Below are 22221 nucleotides of genomic sequence, written 5' to 3' on the forward strand. Positions count from 1 at the left end.
AATTCATTCCATTGGCTCTCATCACTCTCATAAATGTCGACTGACCTCCATAACTCATCATCTGTTGGCTGATACACAGCAACACGGAGAGATCTATACTGGGAAATATAATTTAAGACTATCTGCCTGTATTGTTTTTGGCTAGGACAGGTGCTTCCAGTCTCTCATGTTTAGTCTTAAAACAAATACACCCAAATTAGCATGTGTGTAGGTGGAGAGGGAAGAATCACATACACTTAGTTTCAAACAAAAGTTGCTACGGGTTTATTAAAACATTTCTCAACTTAAATATGCATAGCTGGCTCAATACATCATTATCCATATATTATCACGCATTCAGCAAAGTTTCTGGGAAGATTTATCAGGACCAGCTTCTCTTGCGGCTCAAGTCGATCTAAGGAAAGAACAAAAGAAATTATATACTTGATTTACAGCCACTGGTCATCGACAAACAACATGTACTGGCAGTGTCATTTTCGGAGGCTGGACAGCTGGACTGCTTTCCCCTCCTGGCTAATGTTTTGCTCAAAATTCTGCTACCTTCAAAGATGTTTTTCCCTAATTAAATCTATATACACTCCCAGAGTCTCTCCTCAACATTTATGAATCTCAGAGAAGACCAAATTAGCCAACTGTGATGAACAGGCCAATTGCAAAGCTCAATCTCAGAACCACCACCACATCTCAGGTAAAAAATCAAGCCGTGGGAAGAGAAGCACGTCCTACTGTTTTAAATATTGGGCAGCAATTGGCTGAAGGCAGTCAAAAGGTACAACTTCAAGTTACAAGATAAATAAGTACAAGGGATGTGATGCACAACATGATAAATACAACTAACACTATTGCATGTTATATATGAAAGCTGTTAAAAGAGTGAGTCCTAAGAGTTCTCATCATAAGAAAAAAAGGTTTTTTCGATTTAATTTTGTATCTATATGAGATGAGGGATGTTCACTAAACTTAACTGTGACAATCATTTCCTGATATATGTAAGTCAAGTCATTATGCTGTACACTTTATAGTGCTGTATGCCAATTATATCTCAATAAAACTGGGAGAAAAAGACATATATAGGGTGTGTGTGTGTGTGTGTGTGTATATATATATATGCATATATATATATGGCAGCAAAACTAATGACCAGCCATTTAACTGGCTCTGTGACAAGCCACCATTAACAAGCTACAAAGCAAGTCACTCATAATCTCTCAAGAAACATATACAAAATAAAAGGGTTTGAGCTCATGGAAGCTATGATTATGTCTAAAAATACTTACCTCTCTCAGTTAAGTCTAATGTCCTTTATGGCTTAAATATTCAGTAATTAAAATTCTGATGACCATTATGGACACAGTATTAGCATAAGAACAGAGCCAGATTGTTATGATTTGCGATAAGAAATTCCCAAGGGAGGTTCAAGCCAGATAGGCTCTTCCTGATCTACTTCCAACCCACTCCCTTAACTGATGATGCAGCAACCCAGAGGCAAAGAAACAAAGATCAGTCAGTGTGGTCACTCTGCCAATTGACAGTGATGGGTGTAACCGTACAACTTTGTAGAATCGATTTAAAAAAATTTTTTTCTTACTTCAAATCATCTCTTTAAAAGTCTGAGTAATGATGCAACCTGAAAAAGTAAAAGACAAATCATCAAAACTTTGTGATTGCCCAGAGTATCGTCAATCAGATCACAGAACAGCACTTAGGAAGGCTGTAGGTATAGAAATGTAATCACAATCATTCTCATAAGACTCTTCAAGCTGACATTCTGAAGGATTCTAATGCTAGTAAGTCAGATTTTAGATAAAAGTCTTCAGCTTGTTCCAAAGCATTAAGTCAGGCTCTGATCAACCACATCCAACAGTAATGCTGTCAGTCCAACCCACTTGCTAGACAGTCTCACTAGAGATCAATGCTCTGGTGGAAACTCTAATGGCCTTTGGGGCTTACAGGAAAAGAAAAAAATTCTGTTGTTATAATAAATCAAAGCTATGGAAAAGAATTTCTAAGTGCAGTAAGAATCTGCATCCTTTTATAAAATCTAAACTGAAAAAAATCACTCCAAAAATGACCTGAAATGAAAAGGATCGAATTACCAGTTTTCCTGGTTTCACCCACTTTCCTTTCAAAGTAAAACTATAAACCATGTTGTTGTTTGCTAGGTTCTCTTTTCACAACTATCTCCTCAAAACCAATTTATATTCCTCCTCTTCTTCACCCCAGATTTCAGCTTCTTTTAAAGCAGACCTTCCCTGAAGCATACAAACGTAAGCACAGGTTCTATGTAACATTCACTGCCAACACTGCGAGCAAGGAAAGGGGGCTGTGATTTAAGTCACAAGTTCTCCCCGAAGAGCCACCTTGTCATTAGATTTTATTTGTTCCTGCTTTACAGCCAAGTATGTTGAGCGCAGAAAAGATGCTGGACAGAGCATAACTTTTGGATGTCTTTGTAGTTAACATCCTTATTTACAGCTTACAGCTGTAGGAAAAGAAATACCTTTTAAAAGTCACTTAAATCCAGTGGAATAAACAGAGCACTGTCGAATCAACAGAGGTTAATCTAAACATAAGGCACCAAGAAAGGAGCAGTATTATTAAAGCAGCAATGTTTCCTCAATTTGACATTTTCAAAATACAGCTTAACACCCTCCCCCACAAAAAAATTCCCAGGTAAACTTACTGCTAGTGACATTTTGCGGTAGAAACATGCAATTTTGTTAGATATGAAGATGACAGTCAGAATAAACACTCTACAATTTATAAATTAATAATTACAATTAATAAATTATACATAACTGCAGAATTGGGAATGTAGCAACTGTATCTTCACATTTTCAAAAGAGGCTGAGAGGTATTTCTGACTTTTAAGCATAAATATTACCTACCTATACATCAGGGCTTTGCCCTTTTCATTCCCCAAGGCAAAATATCCACTTCTGGGAGAAAAATCCATGGTATGAACAAGAGAAATATTCTTCTTTTTAACTGGGAAGTTTGAAAATACTGTACAGGAAGGAAGGTGGACCTGCAGGAAATAATTAAAAGCTTTAAATGGCAACAACCGGGAACTCATCTTTCTTAACATTTAGTCTTCATTCTTTCTGCCAGAACAGAAAGTTCATTTTGACTGTAGCACACATGAAGTACAGTGATCCAAAATTAAAATCTGATTTTCAGTGTGCTATTAACTGTGAAGGAAGGGAGGGAAGAGAATAAAAGTGTTTTCTTGATGCTTTTAATGCAGTACCTAGCATGGTGCCTGGGAGAGTCAAATGAATAAATGAATAAAGTGAAAAGTACCCATCAATACCTGTACCCATTAATGCTCTAACTTAGTAACACGGTAAAGAATACTAGAATCTGATCACAACGAACAGATACTCTAAACATTATGAAGAGTCTGAAGCCAAGACAGAGTCACACCAAATCTTCCAGTATCATATAACTGCCTTTTTTCACTTTTTAATTTTTTCAACCATGTGGTATATATTCTTCGCCTTTTGCAATCTCGCTTCAAGGAAGGCTAAATCATGAAAACCTGGTTCACAGTGAAATTGTGTTCTGATTGAGAAAGAGGCAGGTCTCTCTCTCCAGGAAAGTCTACTTCCGAGGAAAACGTGCCTAAATCCAAGATAGGCAAGACAAGTCCTCATCCGGTTTGTGGATGAATGAAAGCCACGCACAGAAGCAGTTGCCTTAAGCAGACTAGGACTTTAACAATGCTCATTTTCACATATTCTCACACAAGAAATACAGCACCTCACACTCAAATACATACAGAATTATCATCCTGCCATTTATCTTGGTAGTCTACCATCCTTCACATTTTTAGATGAGACTTTAAACCACTCAATCAAAGTGAGTTTCATAGACAAGAACCTGGCAAAACCCGCAGTTAGATACATCTGTCTTTTATACAGGTTTCAGTCAGTGACTAGGCTAATATATACGTATTGACCATTTTGTCAAGAAAGGAAAGTTTACAGTAAATCTCTAAGCCATTTTCAATTATTCTCAACTTCTCCAGGAAGCAGGCCCTGCCTGCATGGCATGGCATCAATGCAAAGGTATTAGTGCCAATGAGAAGTGGTCTTGACCCATTAAAACTAAGAAGCTGACAAGACACACAGCAATTTTTTTAAAGCCCACTTTTATCAAAAAGTAGCTGTGTATTTTTCTAGCTAAATAAACAGAACAATTCTGTTACCAAAATTACCATAAATACTGCAATATATACAAACACAAAAGTTTATGATGTAAATGGTATCCCTTTAGATGTGGTGCCCTTGTGCACCACACACCTACAACCACACAGAATGGCCATGGCTTCACACAACAAGCTGGTGTGTCCTTCCTGATGGAGGATAAACACCAACTTACCGACAATTTATTTTTAAATTTAATCTCCCCTACTGACTTCGATACCAGGGGCAAAACACATGTTTACAATGTCCTCCTAAAAGACTCAACTGGGTGCACCTGCCAAGTTCCCCGGTGTAACCTCTCACCGTGGTAGTACGTCCTCCCTCAGACCAATGACCCTCACCTGGTTAGAACTCAGCTGTGCTCCAACCTCTCTTTATGATCCCTGTATTAAAAGCTATAATTGAACTAATAAGAAAAAACCCCATAAAAACCCAACTTCTTTAACTAAGAAAGTTACCTTTATCTCCAGCATTATTTCTGTCATTACATTTAAGGGCCCAGATATCAAAATTGAACAAATAAAATTCTCTCATCCTTAATTTAATGAATAAGAAGTTCCACAACTTTCTACAACATCCAAGGTTGTAAATGGAACAACAATTTAACTTCTGGGTCTCTTCCTTAAGCAATGGGTTAGATTTCTATTCAATGCTCTGTGCTGGGATAACAGAACTGTTTGGATCATTATAAAAGACTGCATTTAGGATACTAACACTGCTTCACGGAGGCATTCTGAGGCTGCTATGCTTGGCTTCTTTCCATTAGATATTATGGTTGACTACCATTTAAAAAATGGGATTTGGCTGTTACTAATGAATTCCTTGTGTGATTTTGCCAAAATAAAAAACCATAAATGCTGCTGTGATCACTGAAGCAAACTAGGCAGAACTAACTACCAGGCATCTTGTAGAATACATTATGTCAACAGAGAGAGACCCTATGGTTTTCTAACACAATTTACTAACATTAAAATGATAAAAGGTTAATACGTACTAGTCCACCACTCCCATTGGAGGAGTGAGGATTTTGAAGCTGACTTGAATTAGAAACCTCTCATTTATCAAGTGATTCATTCAGTGAGAGGCAATAAAACACAATGCTGTATTTTTCAAACTCCTTTTCTAGCAGAACCTGTTCTTCCCTCAAAGAAAATCTTCTGCAGAATGCCAATATATACCACAAGTAACAGTGAAGTTGCTCTATATGATACATGTCGGAGCTGAGATTCTTACTTGTCCCACTTGCCATCTGAAGTCCTATACACATTCTAAGGCTCTAAGGAACTTAGCTGGAAAACCATTAAAATGCTAGAATATGGAATCAAGCATCACAGTTCACTGTGCTTTACCAGCTGTTGACAACTTCGGGTGAGCTGATCCTCTGAGGACTATTATTTCACTCAAAATTTTTTTGTGGAATTTTTTTTAAATTCAAGTATAGTTGATTTATAATGTTTCTGGGGTACAGCAGAGTGATCATATTATGTATTTTTTTTCTGATTCTTTTCCATTATAGGTTATTATAAGTTGAATATAGTTCCCTGTGCCGTACAGTAGGTCCTTATTGGTTGTCTATTTTATATATAGTAGTATGTATCTCTTAATCTCAAATTTCCAATTTATCCCTCCCCACCATTTCCCTTTTGGTAACCATAAGTTTGTTTTCTATGACCGTGAGTTGATTTCTGTTTTGTAAATAAGTTCACTTGTATCATTTTTTTTAGTTTCTACATATAAGTAAGATATTTGTCTTTCTCTATCGTACTTCACTGAGTATGATAATCTCTGGGACCATCCATGTTGCTGCAAGTGACATTATTTCATTCTTTTTTATGGCTGAGTGATATTCCATTATATACTGTAGAATTCTTTATAGATCTTTGTAAACTATACACTATTAAAGCTGATGAAATACACAGGGGGGTTTTTGTGTGTGTGGTTTTTTTTGCTGAGTAAGAAAGATAAAAATAAGAATCTCCGTAAAGTGCTTACAGTCTGGTAGAATACATTTAACAGAAGTAAAGTACAATACTGCTATTCAAAGTTCTGTGCCATCTGTATACCTGGCCCAGAGCAAGTAAGAGATGGAGTGACATTTACGCTGAGCTCTGAGGCTTGGAGGAAAAAGAGTCAACACAGGCCTGAGGCTGCTATCCTTAGAAAGGCCTGTTTGCAAGGGTGACCCTTAGATAGTGTCTAGAACTTGACTGGTACACAAGTCCCTACACTGATGTGAAACTTTCTCTGAATGATAAGGATGGCTCACTGGGCTTAACCAATTTGTCCAATGTGGTTTATGGTGAACACCTGCCTTTACTTTTTGTGGCCTAGAATTTTGGTACCACCTAGGCAGAGGGTACCTACATGATCAACCCACAATAAAAACTGAGCAATGAGCCTTTAAAGAGCTTCTCCAGTAGAAAACACTTAACACATGTTTCTACAATTCATTGTTGGAGGACCTGCACATGCTCTGTGTGACTGCACTAGGGAGAGGACTCTTGGCAACCTGTGCCTGGCTTCCTCCAGGCTTCACTCCAGGCACCTTTTCCTTTGGCTGATTTTGCTTTGTATCCTTTCCCTGCAATAATTCTGAGCCATGAGTATGACCATATACTGCATCCTCCAGTCTTCCTATTTATTGTTGTATTCACCAGAGCTCGGGGAGATCCTGGGGACCCCTGGCACAGAGCTACCTTTCTAAGTACTATCCAGCTATTTAAATTGCAATCTTTTCACACAATTTATTTTCAAAATTTAAGAACTGCCTACACTCCATTTTGACAACAGGCCTTAAAAAGGCAGATGAAAGAAAATTATAGAGGAATAAAGTGTTTGCTTTAAATACATTCCTTCATACATATGCTGAAAGCTCTGAAAATGAAGACCACCACTTAAGGAATGCTGGGAATAGACACGGCCTTCCAAAAAGAACAGATATTAATACAAAGATGGTGGCCACTGCGCATCATTTCTACAATCACACCCAAAAGCTGCAATACTAACAATTTCTATACCAAAAGAGGCTACTCTTTTTAAAATAATCCAACACTTTTCTATTATCTTTCTGTGTTTTCAACTTAAACTTTAAAATTCCAACTTAAAATTTAAAATGCTAAAAGGAAAGGGTAAAAAAATATTACCAATCTGACTGCTTCTTTCATTTTTTCTGAAGCAATTGCTAAGATTTCTGTAGTAGGATTGAAGGTCAGAGACGTAACACCTGTAACCAAGTTCATTATAGCTTTTATCGGCCTTGGGTTTGTTTCTTGGAGACAAGAATCTTGACTGTATATGTTTACCACTCCGCAATTGGAACTGCAAAGAGAAACAAGCATATAACAGATTAAAAGCAAGCAAAAGGGCTTTCACAACCTAAGTGAACACAGATTCAATCCCACAAACTGGTATTTACAGGAAGTATAACCTGTTACATAGGGACCATGGGTTAGAGTTCATCCCAAGGCAAAAGCCAGACACATTCTATCAGTTCAACCTCAGTCTTGCTCAGCTCTTGTTAACTCCAGCAGCTTTTCAATTACTAGAGTAGCTAGAAAATCCAAGAAGGCACAGAATCTTTATCATTCATTCCGTCAATAAATTATTTACTGAATTTCAACTCTATGCTAGGCACTATTTAAGTGCTTGGGTTGCAAAGATCAACAAGACTGACACTTTCATGGCATTTATGGCCAACCTAACATTCTAATATGTGAATGAGAGCTGCCCTTCAGCTACTTAGACCTCCTCCTTTCTTTTTTTTATGCATTATATTTATCAGAACTTTCAAAACAGTGCTGAACAACAGCTGTAACAGCACACATCTAAGTTTCTTGCTAGATCAGGAATATCTACAAGCCAAGAGTTATGCAAATGATCGTCCACTCCAAGTTTACTGAAATATTTACCAGCAATGAATTACACCCAATACTTGTAAAGAGTAAATCTTACTGATCTTGTAATTAACAGAAACATTCACAGACAAGAACTTTCAGTAAACATCTTAGACCTCAATGTTCAGATCACCTAATGTTATAAGCATCATTTATAAGGAACATAAGGAACAGGAATAAGGTCCTTGTAATTCAAAATATTTAATTCAAACTTCATTAGCAAATGCAGTATAAACCAGAAAGATGTGAGAAATTAAGCCTCAAACTCACAGGGTAACACACATGTATTCCACTAAATGTCCTCTCATTCTTACCAGTCAAACATTCTCACTTACTCACTTAATACTTACTGCCTACAATGAACAAGGAACAATGTATAAAAACAAGACAAATTCAGTTCACACACAAGATTCCATAGCTTGAAATTATAGCCAACACACAAACAGTATGCTAAATTATTTACTGCTTTAAGTCTTCAAAATAACTACGTATACATTTTCTCACGTACATTTCATATACATTAAGAACCCCGTAAATGGCCGGAAGCCAAGATGGCAGATTAGAAGGACCTAGAGCTTACCTCTTCTCTCAAACACACCAAAATCATTAACTGCAGAACAACTACTGATTAAAAAGATTGGAAGCTACCAAAAAAGTCCTTCCATAACTAAAGACACAAAGAAAACACCATGAGACGGCAGCAGGGGAACACTCGTGATATAATCAAATCGCATATTACCCTGCTCCAAGTTGCGTGACCCACAAACTAGAGAGTAACTATACTGCAGAGGTTCTCCCACAGGAGTGAGAGTTCTGAGCCCTGCCTATAGACATGGCCCTGCCCACCAGAGGGCCAAAACCCAGCTCTATACACCAGTGGGCAGGCACCAGACCCTTCCACCAAGAAGCCTGCACAAGCCTCTAGGCCACCCTCACCTACCATGGGGCAGACACCAGGAGCAAGAAAACTATGATCCTGCAGCCTGTGGAATGAGTCCATAAACACAGGCTAGACCCTACCCCAGGCCCAGCTCCCTCTGGCCCTTGGGTGATGAGAGGGGAGAGAACTGCTGAGAACTGAGATGCACAGGACAACTCCTACAGAGGCTCACTTCTCCCAAGGTCGAGAAACATAACCAACCTACCACATACATAAAAATACAAATAGAAATTTAGACAAAATGAGGAGGTAGAAGAATATGTTCCAGATAAAGCAACAAAGAAAAATCACAGAAGAACTAAATGACGTAGAGACAGGCAATCTACCCAAGAAAGAGTTTAGAGTAATGATCATCGTAAGATGATCCAAGAACTTGGGAAGACTTGCACAGAGTGAGAAGTTAGAAGTTTTTAACAAAGAGTTTAAAATATAAAGAACCAAACAGAGTTGAAGAAAACTAACTGAAATGAAAAATACACAAGAAGGAATAAACAGTAGACTAAATGAGGCAGAAGAATGGATCAGTGAACTAGAAGGCTGAAAACTTACCTAACCTGGGAAAAGAAACAGTCACCCAGGCCCAGGAAGCAGAGTCCTATACATAATTAACCCTACCTAAGAGGAACACAACTAGGAACATTGTAATTAAAATGATAAAAAATAAAGAGAATATTAAAAGCAACAAGGGAAAAGAAGAAATAACATACAAGGATTCCCATAAGGCTATCAGCTGATTTTTCAGCAGAAATTTTTCAGGCCAGAAGCGGGTGGCATGATATATTTGAAGTGATGAAAGGGGAAAACATACAGCCAAGAATATTCTACCCAGCAAGGCTCTTGTTCAGATTTGATGGAGAAAGCAAAAGCTTTACAGACAAGCAAAAGCGAAAAAAATCAGCACCACCAAACCAGCTTTACAACAAATTCTAAAGGAATTTCTCTGGACAAAAAAGAAAAGGCCACCACTAGAAACAAGAAAACTACAAAATGGAAAAGCTCACGAGCAAAGGCAAACATTCAGTAAAGGTAGGAAATTATCCACACACAAACTAGTAAGAAGGTTAAAAGACAAAAGTAGTAAAATCATCACAATAAGCAGTTAATGGATACACAAAACAATTAAGTGTAAAATATGATACCAAAAAGAGTAATCGTGAGGTAGGAGAGTACAAACAGAGGGTTTTTAAAATGCATTTGAAATTAAGAGATCAGCAACTTAAAGCAATCACACACACACACACACACAAATATACTGCTATACTAAAATCTCACGGTAACCACAAACCAAAAATCTGTAATAGAGAAACACACAAAAAGAGAAAAAGGAATTCAAACATAACAGTCACTAAATCACAAGAGAACAAAAAGAATAAGTAGGAAGAAAGCCTAAAAGATAAATCCAAAACAACTAATAAAATGGCAGTAAGAACATACATATCAATAATTACCTTAAATGTAAATGGATTAAATGCTCCAACCAAAAGACAGAGTGGCTGAACACATACAAAAACAAGGCCCATATACGCTGCCTACAACGGACTCACTTCTGATCAGAGGCACACACAGCGTGAAAGTGAGAGGATGGAAAAAGGTATTCCACGCAAACAGAAATCAAAAGAAAGCCAGAGTAACAATACTGGTATCAGACAGACTTGTATCAGCCTTAAAATAGACTTCAAAACGAAGACTGTTATAAGAGACAAAGAAGGAAACTATACAATGATCAAGGGATCAATCCAAGAAGGTATAACCATCATAAATATATATGCACCAAAAACAGGAGCACAATATATAAGGCAAATATTAACAAACATAAAAGGAGAAGTTGACAGTAACACAATAATAGTAGAAGGACTTGAACATGCCTCTTATATCAATGGACGGCTCATCCAGACAGAAAATCAATAAGAAAACAGGGCCTTAAATTACACATTAGACCAGATGGACTTAACTGATTTATAAATAACATTCCATCATAAAACAGTGGAATATACATTGTTTTCAAGTGCACATGGAACATTCTCTAGGATGGACCGTATGCTAGGTCACAAAACAAGCCTCAATAAATTTAAGACAACTGAAATCATATCAAGCATCTTTTCCAACCACATTATGAGACTTGAAATCTATGAGAAAAAAACTTCAAAAAACACAAACACATTGAGGCTAAACAATATGCTACAAAACAACCCATGAATCACTGAAGAAATCAAAGAAAAAATCAGAAAGAACCAACAGACAAATGAAAATGAAAACACAACAATGCAAAACTTACGGGACAGAGTAAAAACAAGGGAATTTTATAGTGATACAAGCTTCAGGAAAAAAGAAAAGTGACAAATAAACAACCTAACCTCACACCTAAAGGAACTAGAAAGAAAATAACAAACAAACCCAAAGTCAGTAGAAGGGAAGGAATCATAAAGATCAGAGCAGAAATAAATAGACTAAAAAAAAAAAACCCAACAGAAAAGATCAATGAACTAAAAGCTTGTTCTTTGAAAAGATAAACAAAAAAAATAAACCTTTAGCCAGACACATCAAGAAAATCAGAAATGAAAAAAGTTACAATCTATACCACAGAAATACAAAGGATCTTAAGAGACTACTCGAGCAACTATATGCCAATAAAACAGACAATCTAGAAGAAATGAACAAACTCTTAGAAAGGTACAATCTCCCAAGACTGAACCAGGAAGAAACAGAAAAGATGAACAGAACAATTATCAGTACTGAAACTGAATCAGTAATTTAAAAACTGCCAAGAAACAGAAGTCCAGGACCACATGGCATCACACGTGAATTCTACCAAACAATTAGAGAGGAGTTAACACTTATTTTTCTCAAACTATCTCAAAAAAAAAATGGCAGAGGAAGGAACACTTCCAAACTCATTCTATAAGGCCACCATTATTCTGATACCAAAACCAGACAAAGATATCACACAAAAAAAGAAAATTATAGGCCAGTATCATCGATGAACACAGATGAAAAAATCCTCAACAATATATTAGCAAAATGACTCTAACAACACATCAAAAGGAGCACATACACCATGATCAAGTAGGATTTATTCCAGGGATGCAAGGATTTTTCAATAACACAAATCAATCAAAGTGATACACCACACTAACAAACTGAAGAATAAAAACCATCTCAACAGATGCAGAAAAGGCTTTTGATAAAATTCACCATCTACTTATGATAAGAACTCTCCAGAAAGTAGGCACAGAGGGACATATCTCTACATAATAAGGGCCATTATATGACAAACCCACAGCTAACATGATACTCAATGGTGAAAAGCTGAAAGCATTCCCTCCAAGATGAGAAACAAGACAAGGATATCCACTCTTGCCACTTTTATTCAACACAGTTTTGGAAGCCCTAGCCACAGCAATCAGACAAGGAGAAGAAGGAAAAGGAATCCAAATTGGAAAAGAGGAAATAAAACTATCACTGTTTGCAGATAACATGATACTATACATAGAAATTCCTAGGCACCACCAGAAAATTACTAGAGCTCATCAATGAATTTGGTAAAGTTGCAGCTTACAAAATAAATATACAGAAATCTGTTCCATTTCTATACACAAACAACAAAATATCAGAAAGAGAAATTCAGGAAATTAAGGAAACAATCCCATTTACCATTCCATCAAAAAGAATAAAATACCTAGGAATAAACCTACTTAAGAAGGTAAAAAGACCTGTATTCTGAAAACTATAAGACACTGTTGAAAGAAACTGAAGATGGCACAGATGGAAAGATACACTATGTTCTTGGATTAGAAGAATCGATATTGTTAAAATGACCATACTACCCAAAGCGATCTACAGATTTAATGCAATCCCTACCAAAATACCAATGGCATTTTTCACAGAACTAGAACAAATTAAAATTTTGTAATGAAACACAAAAGATCCCCAACAGCCAAAACAATCTTGAGGAAGAACAGAGCTGGAGGAATTATACTCCCTGACTTCAGACTATACTACAAAGATGCAGTTATCAAAACAGTATGGTACTGGCACAAAAACAGACACATAAATCAATGGAACAGGATAGAAAGCCTAGAAATAAACCCAAGAACTTATGGTCAATTATAACAAAGGAGGAAAGAATATACAATGGAGAAAAGACAGTCTCTTCAATAAGTGGTGCTGGGAAAACTGCACAGCTTTATATAAAAGAATAAAATTAGAACATTTTCTAACACCATATACAAAATAAACTCAAAATAGATTAACGATTTAAATGTAAGACCGGGCACTATGAAACTCCTAGAGGAAAACAGGAAGAACACTCTTCACCACAAATCAAAGCAATATTTTTTTGGATCAATCTCCTTAAGTAGAGGAAATAAAAGCAAATAAACAAATGGGAACCTACTAAACTTAAAAGCTTTTGCACACCAAAGGCAACCATCAACAGAATAAAAAGAAAACCTACTAAATGGAAGAAAATATTTGCAAATAATATGGCTGTAAGGGGTTAATATCCAACATATATAAAGAGCTCATACAACTGAGCATCAAAAAAACAAACAACCCAATTAAAAAATGTGAAGAACTGAATAGACATTTTCCCAAAGTAGAAATGCAGATGGCCAACAGGAACATAAAAAGACTCAAAACCACTAATCATCAGGGAAATGCACAATGAGGTATCACCTCACACCTGTCAGAATGGCTACTATCAAAAAGTCTAAAAATAACAAATGTTGGCAAGGATATGGATCAAAGAGAAATCCTGTACACTGCTGGTGGGAACGTATACAGCCATGTGCAGCCACTGTGGAAAACAGTACAGAAGTGTCTTAAAAACACTGAAAACAGAGCTAACCATATGACCCAGCAATTTCACTCCTGGTTATATATCCAAAAAAAACCCAAAAACATTAATTTGAAAAAATACACACACCACAATTTACAATTATTTACAATTGTCAAGACACTGAAATAACCTAAGTATCCATCAACAGATGAATGGATAAAGAAAACACGGTGTATATATACAATAGAATACTATTCAGCCATAAAAAGAAATTCTGCCATTTGCAGCAACATGGGTGGATTTGGAGGGCATTATGCTAAGTGAAATAAGTCAGACAGAGAAAGATACTGTACAACATCACCTAAGAGTGGAATTTAAACAATACAACAAACTAGTGAATATAACAAAAAAGAAGCAGACTCACAGATCTAGAGAACAAAATAGTGGTTACCAGTAGAAGGGTGAGGCGGTGCGGGGGGACAATTAAAGTGTGGGGAATGGGAGGTACAAACTATTGGGTGTAGGATAAGCTGAAGGATGTATTACACAACACAGGGAATACAGCCAACATTCTGTAGTAACTGTAAATTGAAAATAATTTTATAAAAACTAAAGATAATTTTTTAAAAGCATGTATGTCCTGCAGAATCTCTAGATGAAGCAAAATGAAACCCACTTTATATGTTCAATGAGAGCACTAAAATTAAGGGACTATCAATTCCAGGCCCTAAATCATAATGAATTTCATACTTTTCTTTAATCTTGAATTATTCAGTATTCTTTTAAAATAACAAAATATTTGGGGGGTGGCAATGTGGAAAGAACACAAAACTGTAAACCACACAATATGACGTCAAAATCCAGCTCTGCCAATAACCGGTTTGATGAGTAACAACCAATAAACAACACTTATATTACTTAACTCTTACACCTCAGTTTCCCTATCAATAAAATAATTGGATTAGACTAGTACTACTCAGTACACCTCTCTGCGGTTATGGAAATGCTCCAAATCTGTGCTGCCCCATATGACAGCCACTAGACACATCTGGCTACTGAACACTTAAAGTGTGACTAGTGTCACCAAGAAACAGGTTTGTTTTTTTTTTTTTTAATTAAATTCAAATAGCACATGTAGCTGGTAGTTACTGTGATGGGCATGCGGGGTTAGACTAAGACACCATCCAGAAATTAAAAACAGAGACATAATATTCAATTTCCTGTAGTAACATATAATGGAAAAGAACTTGAAAAGAAAAAATATATGTGTATATATATATATATATATATAAATGAACCACTTTCCTGTATACCTGAAATTAACCTTGTAAATCAACTACACTTCAATAAAATTTGTTTTTAAAAAGGAAAAAAATAAAAAACAAATACAAACAAGTGGAGACAGAACATCATCATTAGAATAAACTAACAATGAAAACACCCTGCATACAAAGATGAAAGAGAAACTTGTTGTGTGTTAGCTTTCTAAGTTACAGAAGACCAGTTTCCATGTTCTCCAAATCCACACAGGTTACTGAAATCACAAAAATCCTGAAGCAAAGTTTATGCTAAGGGTATAAAACCCAGATTTAACTAGCAACAAATAGCAATCCAAAGTATATTTAGAGATTTAAAAAGACTGAAGATAAAGCTACGTAAAAACTAAAGCACAGAATGTTTGAAGCTGATTTTCCAAACAGATTATACAGGATGGCACAAAAGGATTCATACTCAAGAGAAACTGGACTAAACGTTCTTTACTTAGTGTAAGAATCCTTAATTTGCAAAACTCCTCCTAATTGTACCATGTACTTATCTAAAAGCACAAATACACAGAGATGTACCTTTAAAAAGGCAGCAGAACTCGGTCATAAAAAAGAACGAAATTTTGCCATTTTGCAGCAACATGGATGGACTTTGAAGGCAATATGCTAAGGGAAATAAGTCAGAGAGAGGAAGACAAATACTGTATGACATCACTTATATGTGCAATCTAAAGAGCAGTTAATGAATATAACAAAAAAGAATCAAACTCACAGATATAGAGAAGAAATTAGAGGTTACCAGCGGGGAGAGGGAAAGGAGGAGGGGCAATACCAGGGGAGGGGATTAAGAGATACAAACTATTATGTAGAAAATAAGCTAAGAGATAGATTGTACAACATGGGGAATATGGCCAATATTTTATAATAACTATAAATGGAACATAATTTTTAAAAATTGTGAATAACTATACTGTACACCTGTAACTTACATAATATTGTACATCAATTATACTTCAACAAAATAAAAGACAAAAATAAAAAAGTTTAAAAAAGCAGTAGAATGGTTAAAGCTCAGGCTTTGGAGCCAGACTATTTGGGTTGTAATCTTGGCTGTGCCATCTACCATGTAACCCTAACCAACATACTTAAATCACAGGGCCTCAGCTTCCCCACCTGTCAAGTGGGGATCAGGGTACCAATATCATGGAGTAGGATATGAGAATTAGGTTAGACTATATATGAAAAAATCTATATACATGTTTATATAAGTACATATATACATACTTAACATATACACACATATATATATATAGATATATATGAAAAACAACAGTTGCTTGGCACATAGTAAAAGCTGAAAGAATTTGCTATTAACACTATAAATCTTTTCATTGTAATTATTATTCAGAGCACAGTCTGAAACTAGATGGAACCTAGTAAAAAGACAATTTGTATATTTTTAAGAAGCTAATGAAGACAAAAGTCAACAAATATCTAATTACCTGATAGAACTTCGATTAGTAAATACAAAAATGGGTTTTATGGCTTTGACCAACAGTTCTCAAAATGGAAAGACCTCAAAGGGGTTTATAGCTTGCACATCCCCAGTAAAGGCAGGAGCCCAAGCTAGTGACCTGTTCCATGGCTGCACAGCAAGACATTCTTAACTAAGCAGAGAAAATAAAGCAACAGCAACAAAACAAAGGGGATTCTCTAAGCCACCTTATGGGGCCACCTGAATGTGGTGAGCTACCTTCTGAGGTCTATGTATTCAAAGAGCTGTCACGTGCAAAGGAGAGAATACGCCATGTCTCAGCTCTTCCCCATTCTTCAGCAGTGCTTTGTACATAACCTGCATTTGAACGTTTTTTTTTAACTGACTGACCTCCAGATCAGCTAAGAAATCACAAAACAAAACCCACTACTGCATTTACAGAAGATGCAGCAAAGGTACAACTTAACTACAGATTCCACCCAATAAAGTGAGAAGGGCACTGCACCTGGAAAAGTAAGACCGAGTTCAAGACCCTACCTGACCAATGATTTCTGTGTCTTACAGAACTCTGGCACATTAGCCGCCATCTATAAGGAAGGGTTACTCCAGAATGATTTCCCAAGTACGTCCTAGAACTATCATATTACGAATTGAAAAGAAAATCTTCTAAAATTACATAGCAATCCTTAGATTAACCAAAGCCATAAAAAAAGACACTACAAACTAAAAGACTTCACCATTTACAATATTCTTAGCTTCCCTATTTCCCTATCAGAGAAAACCTGTAAACAGAAAGCATCCACTTTATGCCAGGACACTGAGAAGAGTTAACTGATACCAGCAGACAAGTCCTGAGATCAAAGGAGGAGTTAATTCCCAGCAGCAGAGGCTAGGACAGAGGGGTTTCACATCAGCACATGGAAAGGGGAAAGAGAGGGAGGGGGGAGGAAGGGAAGGAGCAGCCAGCCAACCAGCTAAGTGGGTTCAGTTTCTCCTACCTCTGCCCTGACTTCACAGTAACTCTTCCCCACCTGCCTGATAACATGAGAAATTCCTCTAATAAGAGTTAAGGTCTTTCTTTACAGGTTTAAGAATAAAAACCTAATAACGGTCTTTGACCAAGCACATCAGAATTCAATTACACTGAAAGGCAATTAAAATCAAATGAGTTTAAACTACTAACATCAGATTCTTTCCTCTTTGAGCCCTTCAAAGTGGATTAACAAAAAGTGATACAAAAAAAGAGAGGCAAGGATCAGAAAAAGATTAACCTCACAAATTTAAGTGAAGGTTATTTTTGTGCAGTTGTTCTTGTCCCATATAAAGGCAAAAGCAGTTCTGTTTAAATTACTTATAATTAGTTTAAATACCAGTCTTCATTTTAAAAGAGCTTTATTCTCACATCTGCTCATCATGAATTGCTGTCATGTGCACACTACTCTGCAAATGCTGGGCTCACGCTGTCCCACTGCCCACAGCAGATCCACATGATGTTAGCCTGGCCTCCAAGTGCCACTGCCTGGTTCCCAGGCCCCAAGGAAGCAGCCGATCAACTTCCAAAGGTGGCAGGGATATTTATAAGCAGTTTCCCCAATTTTAACCTTTGAAGGAGGGAGTGAAGAAAGAGTGGTGAGTTATGCTTTTGGACAGCAAGACCCACTGGACCCTCCAACCAAGCAAGAATTTGACTGAAATCTCTTCATGGATCAACTGTGCTTAACCTACGAAAGTCATGAAGATTCACTTCTGGAAGTTCTAAAATTATAGGTGCTGATTAGTGATCTGGTAGGTAAAATTGTTTAGACTTACAGGTCAGTATCCAATACCTCCTCCTCCCACTCTGCATCTTTAGAATAAAGCCATCTTTTTCCCAGTGCAATACACATTTTTCTCAACAATGACACAGTAACATGTTCTAGAAAATACTTTCAAAGTCTCTAAAATGCTAACAGTATTCCCAAGGAACATGTTTTTGGTTTTATCACCTCGCTAGATGAAGGGAAAATGCTTTAAGTATCTGTAAGACTTAAACCCGAAGTTTAACTTATTCTACTTCCTCATCAATGACAAGGTAAAATAGTAAACAGGAACATTCGATGTAATCAAATGAGCATTTCAAACATATGAAAAAAATACAATCATGTACTAAGGTAGCCTGGTATTTTCTTTGCTAAAGAACTAAAACACTGCCATTAATATTATTAAACACAAATATTAACAAACATTATTAAGATGATAAAATGTAACAGACCTCGGTTTATCAATTTCATATTACTGAACAGTTTATAAACAGAACTACTCAAGCACCACCTAGGATACTCAATTCTTCAGTATCTTCTCATTAGCAAAAGGTAATTAAAGCTTACCAGAAATCTCTTTTTACTTACCCACAAGCCACGTACTGTCCATTCCTAGATGTGGCAATGCTTAATCCATATAAACTGCCTTCATCAACAAATCTGTTAAGGCACTTCCTAGAGTTCACATCCCAAACATAAACTTCCCCATCCCCTGAATGAAAGAGTCAAGAAAGGGTTTGGTTAATTTTGCTTTAAACTTGAAAGGCAACTGAACTGACCATTCTTAGTCCCTCTTTAGTAGTACAAGGGACTACAAATAAAGACCTACATATAAATGTCCAAGGTCTGGAAAACTGGCCTAAAAATACTTCTTGAGTACATTTCCACATACAGAAAAACTGCATCCTCATTTGTCATTAATAAACAGTATTTTTAGATTTAGAAGTGAAAATCACAAACTCTTGTCTTGAGTTGAGCTTTTAAAGACATGTCTACATTTCACTCAGAAAAACTGCTGGACAAAACTTGAAAAAGCAAAAACCAAACTACCCACCAGCACAGGTCTGCCAATATCTATCAATAGGTATTAGAGCACCTTATACGTAAGACTAGGTGATTTAGATACCAAACTAATGATGAACGTGGTAACGGAGAAGGAAGTGAAAGAATGAACTGATCAAGGCCATGAGGAACTTACAATTTAATTAGGAAGGTGTTATCTATCACAAGTTATCTATCACCAAGTCATTTAAATAATAAGAAATGCTAAATGTGAGTGATAAGCACAAACAGTATAGAGAAGGGAGAATGTATGAAAGATAAAGGATATCAAATCTGAAGAGAACACAAATATTTTCATGAAACGGCCATTTAATTGCCAGAAGTAGTCCTTATTCTTTTCTCTCCTTTGGACTCCATATTGATGATACCCTCTTTCTCACACCCATCACCTGTACAATGTTCCTTTACCCACCTCAAAGGTGCTCCCTCACTCATCTCCTTCATCTTTCTCTTCTGTGGATATTGCTCTAAGGTTCACCCTTCAATATCCTTCTAGACTATTATCTTCCCAATGAGAATTCAATGAATCTCACTGTTTCAACTACTTCATGAACAAATAAAATGGCCCAGGCTGGCATAAAGGTTTAGGTTAGGTGAAAGTGAAATATGTAATTTGAAAAAAATTTAGTAGGGTCAAAATTTAAAACCTTTATGTCTGTCTGCAGGTAATGGTTCAATACAGGAAGGTATTTAAAGATTAGCTAGCTAGCAACAGACTGAAGTGGGAAGGGATCAGATCAAGGGCAGAATATCACCTAAAGTAAGTACATTAAATGGTCATGAGTTGATGATGACTTACAGCAAAAGCAGCAATGATTAATCCATAAGGAAACAAAAAGAGAAACCTGGTTATGTTGAAAAGATAAGGAGTAACACTTCAACACTCCTCCTATCAAAATATTCTTTATATATGTAACAATATATTATGAACAATATGCCACTCACATAAAACCACTCCTTACAGAAGAAAAAGAGAGGAAGGGGAGGAGGGGAGAAGACCAATCAAAATACAGTTAACCCCTAACCTACCAAGGCTCAACTTTTATTATTCCTCCTCTGCTTTTAGGACCCTTCTTATGGTAAATTAGGCCTCCATGGTGGTGACCAAATCTATAAATATTTAACATCTGCATCAATTCATACACCAAACTTCAGTACCTCTGCTGACCCTGCACCTCCTGTCCCCAACTCTGACTCTCCTAGGATCCAAGGGCCATTTATGAGGAACATTATTACTCTGAACCAGTATTTATTCCTTACCTCTAGGAAAACCTAGCACAATATAGAAAATATAGATGCTCCTGACATTCTTACATTAGTTGATTAAAAACTACAAATCTAAGTAACTAAATCTTAAAAAAGTTTGATTCTGGGACAAAACCAAAACAAAACTTAAATTTAATGCTAACTTAATGCTAAATTTAATCCTGTTTTTAAATAAGTTTTTATAACTTAAAAAAAAAGTAATGCTATATTATCAAATGCTTCTAGCTGAGGTAAAATAAAAGTTATGCTAAAAAGTCCTGTACAGATTGAAGAATACCATATAATTGGCAGAACCACTCTGATGCCTCCCACTACCAAACAGCATGAGCTATGCTGAGCTTGTGATGGCCCCTTTAGGAAAAGGGTCAGATGACATGGGACAGCCTGGAAGGCCAGCAGAAAAGCACAAGATTAGAAACCATCAGGGGTAATAAAGAGGGTCAACAGTACTACAGAAATGTCAGGATGAGATCGGAACTGTTTTCAGGCAATAATGAAGAAAATTCCAAATATTACTCAAGTCAAAAGGGGCTAAAAGAAAAGGGGTGATGATTCTCAGCAATTTTCAAAAAGAAAATAAGAAAGTCATAGAATGAATCATCGTCTAAATATGCATTTTCTTCCAATCTTTTCCCCAAACAGCGCACATTAAGTGGTTAACCCTTCACTATTACTAGCTGGAAAGTGAGAAGGCAAACGGCAACAAAAAATAAATTCTAAAAATAAAAATGACTTTCTTACTAGCAAAAAAAAAAGTCTAAAATCAAAAACAGTTTTGGTGAAATCTGACAGTTAAACACATCTGAAGCTTCTCGGAAGCTTGTCATTAACTTACCTGAAGAGGCATATACTTTCTTACTGTCTGAAGAGAATGTGGATGCTGCAATCCTTCCATTAATTTTCATGCTACCAATTAGTTCTTTAGTCTGAAAGAATGATAAATACTACTTATCAAACTGTTAGGAGGTTCACAGGAGAATCACAATATGTCAAATACAAACAATCTAGTTCTCTATTTTGTGGCACCTATTCAACTTTGTTTTTCCTTATACTCTAAAGTTCTCCCCCAAATGCCACAACTTCTCCCCAAGTTCCCCTATGTTCCTCTACTGGAGATGCTGACTTAAGGACACCAGGAGTGATGGTTTAAGACTCTCCCAACACTAAAGTCTTATCCTAAAGAACAAGCAACAACCAATAATGGTTCACCTTCATTGACAACAAATGTAAATATCCAGCAACACCATTTATAAGCAAGAAGGACCCATCTGGGGAGACTTCAAAGCTCCTCACTATCTTCTCCTTCAAACCTAAGAGGAGAGATGAATTAATAAGGATTAATATGGTTTGCAGTAAAGCTACTTTTCACTCACAATTGAGAGTTTCTTGCTTTTTTAAAACGTCTTAACAGCCTCACATTAAATAAAACCTAGGCTCAGACTCTGAATAGATCTGACCCCATGCATCATCAAGTATGACCCAAACATAAGGTCACCACAAAATGCTTAGCAACCTT

The 22221-nt window shown here is 36.4% G+C and overlaps 1 protein-coding gene across 2 annotated transcripts in view; it reads right to left on the minus strand.

Moving 5' to 3' along the window:
• Positions 1-240: 240 nt before the first annotated feature.
• The window catches only part of LOC102541301 (UTP18 small subunit processome component), a 38088-nt gene continuing 16107 nt past the window's right edge, over positions 241-22221 (minus strand). Inside the window, exons 8-15 of one of the 2 annotated variants that reach the window (XR_012059523.1) lie at positions 21915-22015; positions 21541-21631; positions 18966-19089; positions 7352-7526; positions 2889-3028; positions 1587-1627; positions 1278-1477; positions 241-394 (exon numbers count right to left, since the gene is read on the minus strand). Coding sequence is in view for 1 of the 2 variants with exons in the window: in XM_072938633.1 (XP_072794734.1) it covers positions 1603-1627; positions 2889-3028; positions 7352-7526; positions 18966-19089; positions 21541-21631; positions 21915-22015 (656 nt within the window). In the remaining variant the exon portion in view is untranslated. The remainder of the gene's footprint in view (positions 395-1277; positions 1478-1586; positions 1628-2888; positions 3029-7351; positions 7527-18965; positions 19090-21540; positions 21632-21914; positions 22016-22221) is intronic. The other variant, XM_072938633.1, reaches the window with a different exon arrangement.

Source organism: Vicugna pacos, chromosome 16 (genome assembly GCF_048564905.1).
Source record: "Vicugna pacos chromosome 16, VicPac4, whole genome shotgun sequence".
Classification (NCBI taxonomy): domain Eukaryota; kingdom Metazoa; phylum Chordata; class Mammalia; order Artiodactyla; family Camelidae; genus Vicugna; species Vicugna pacos.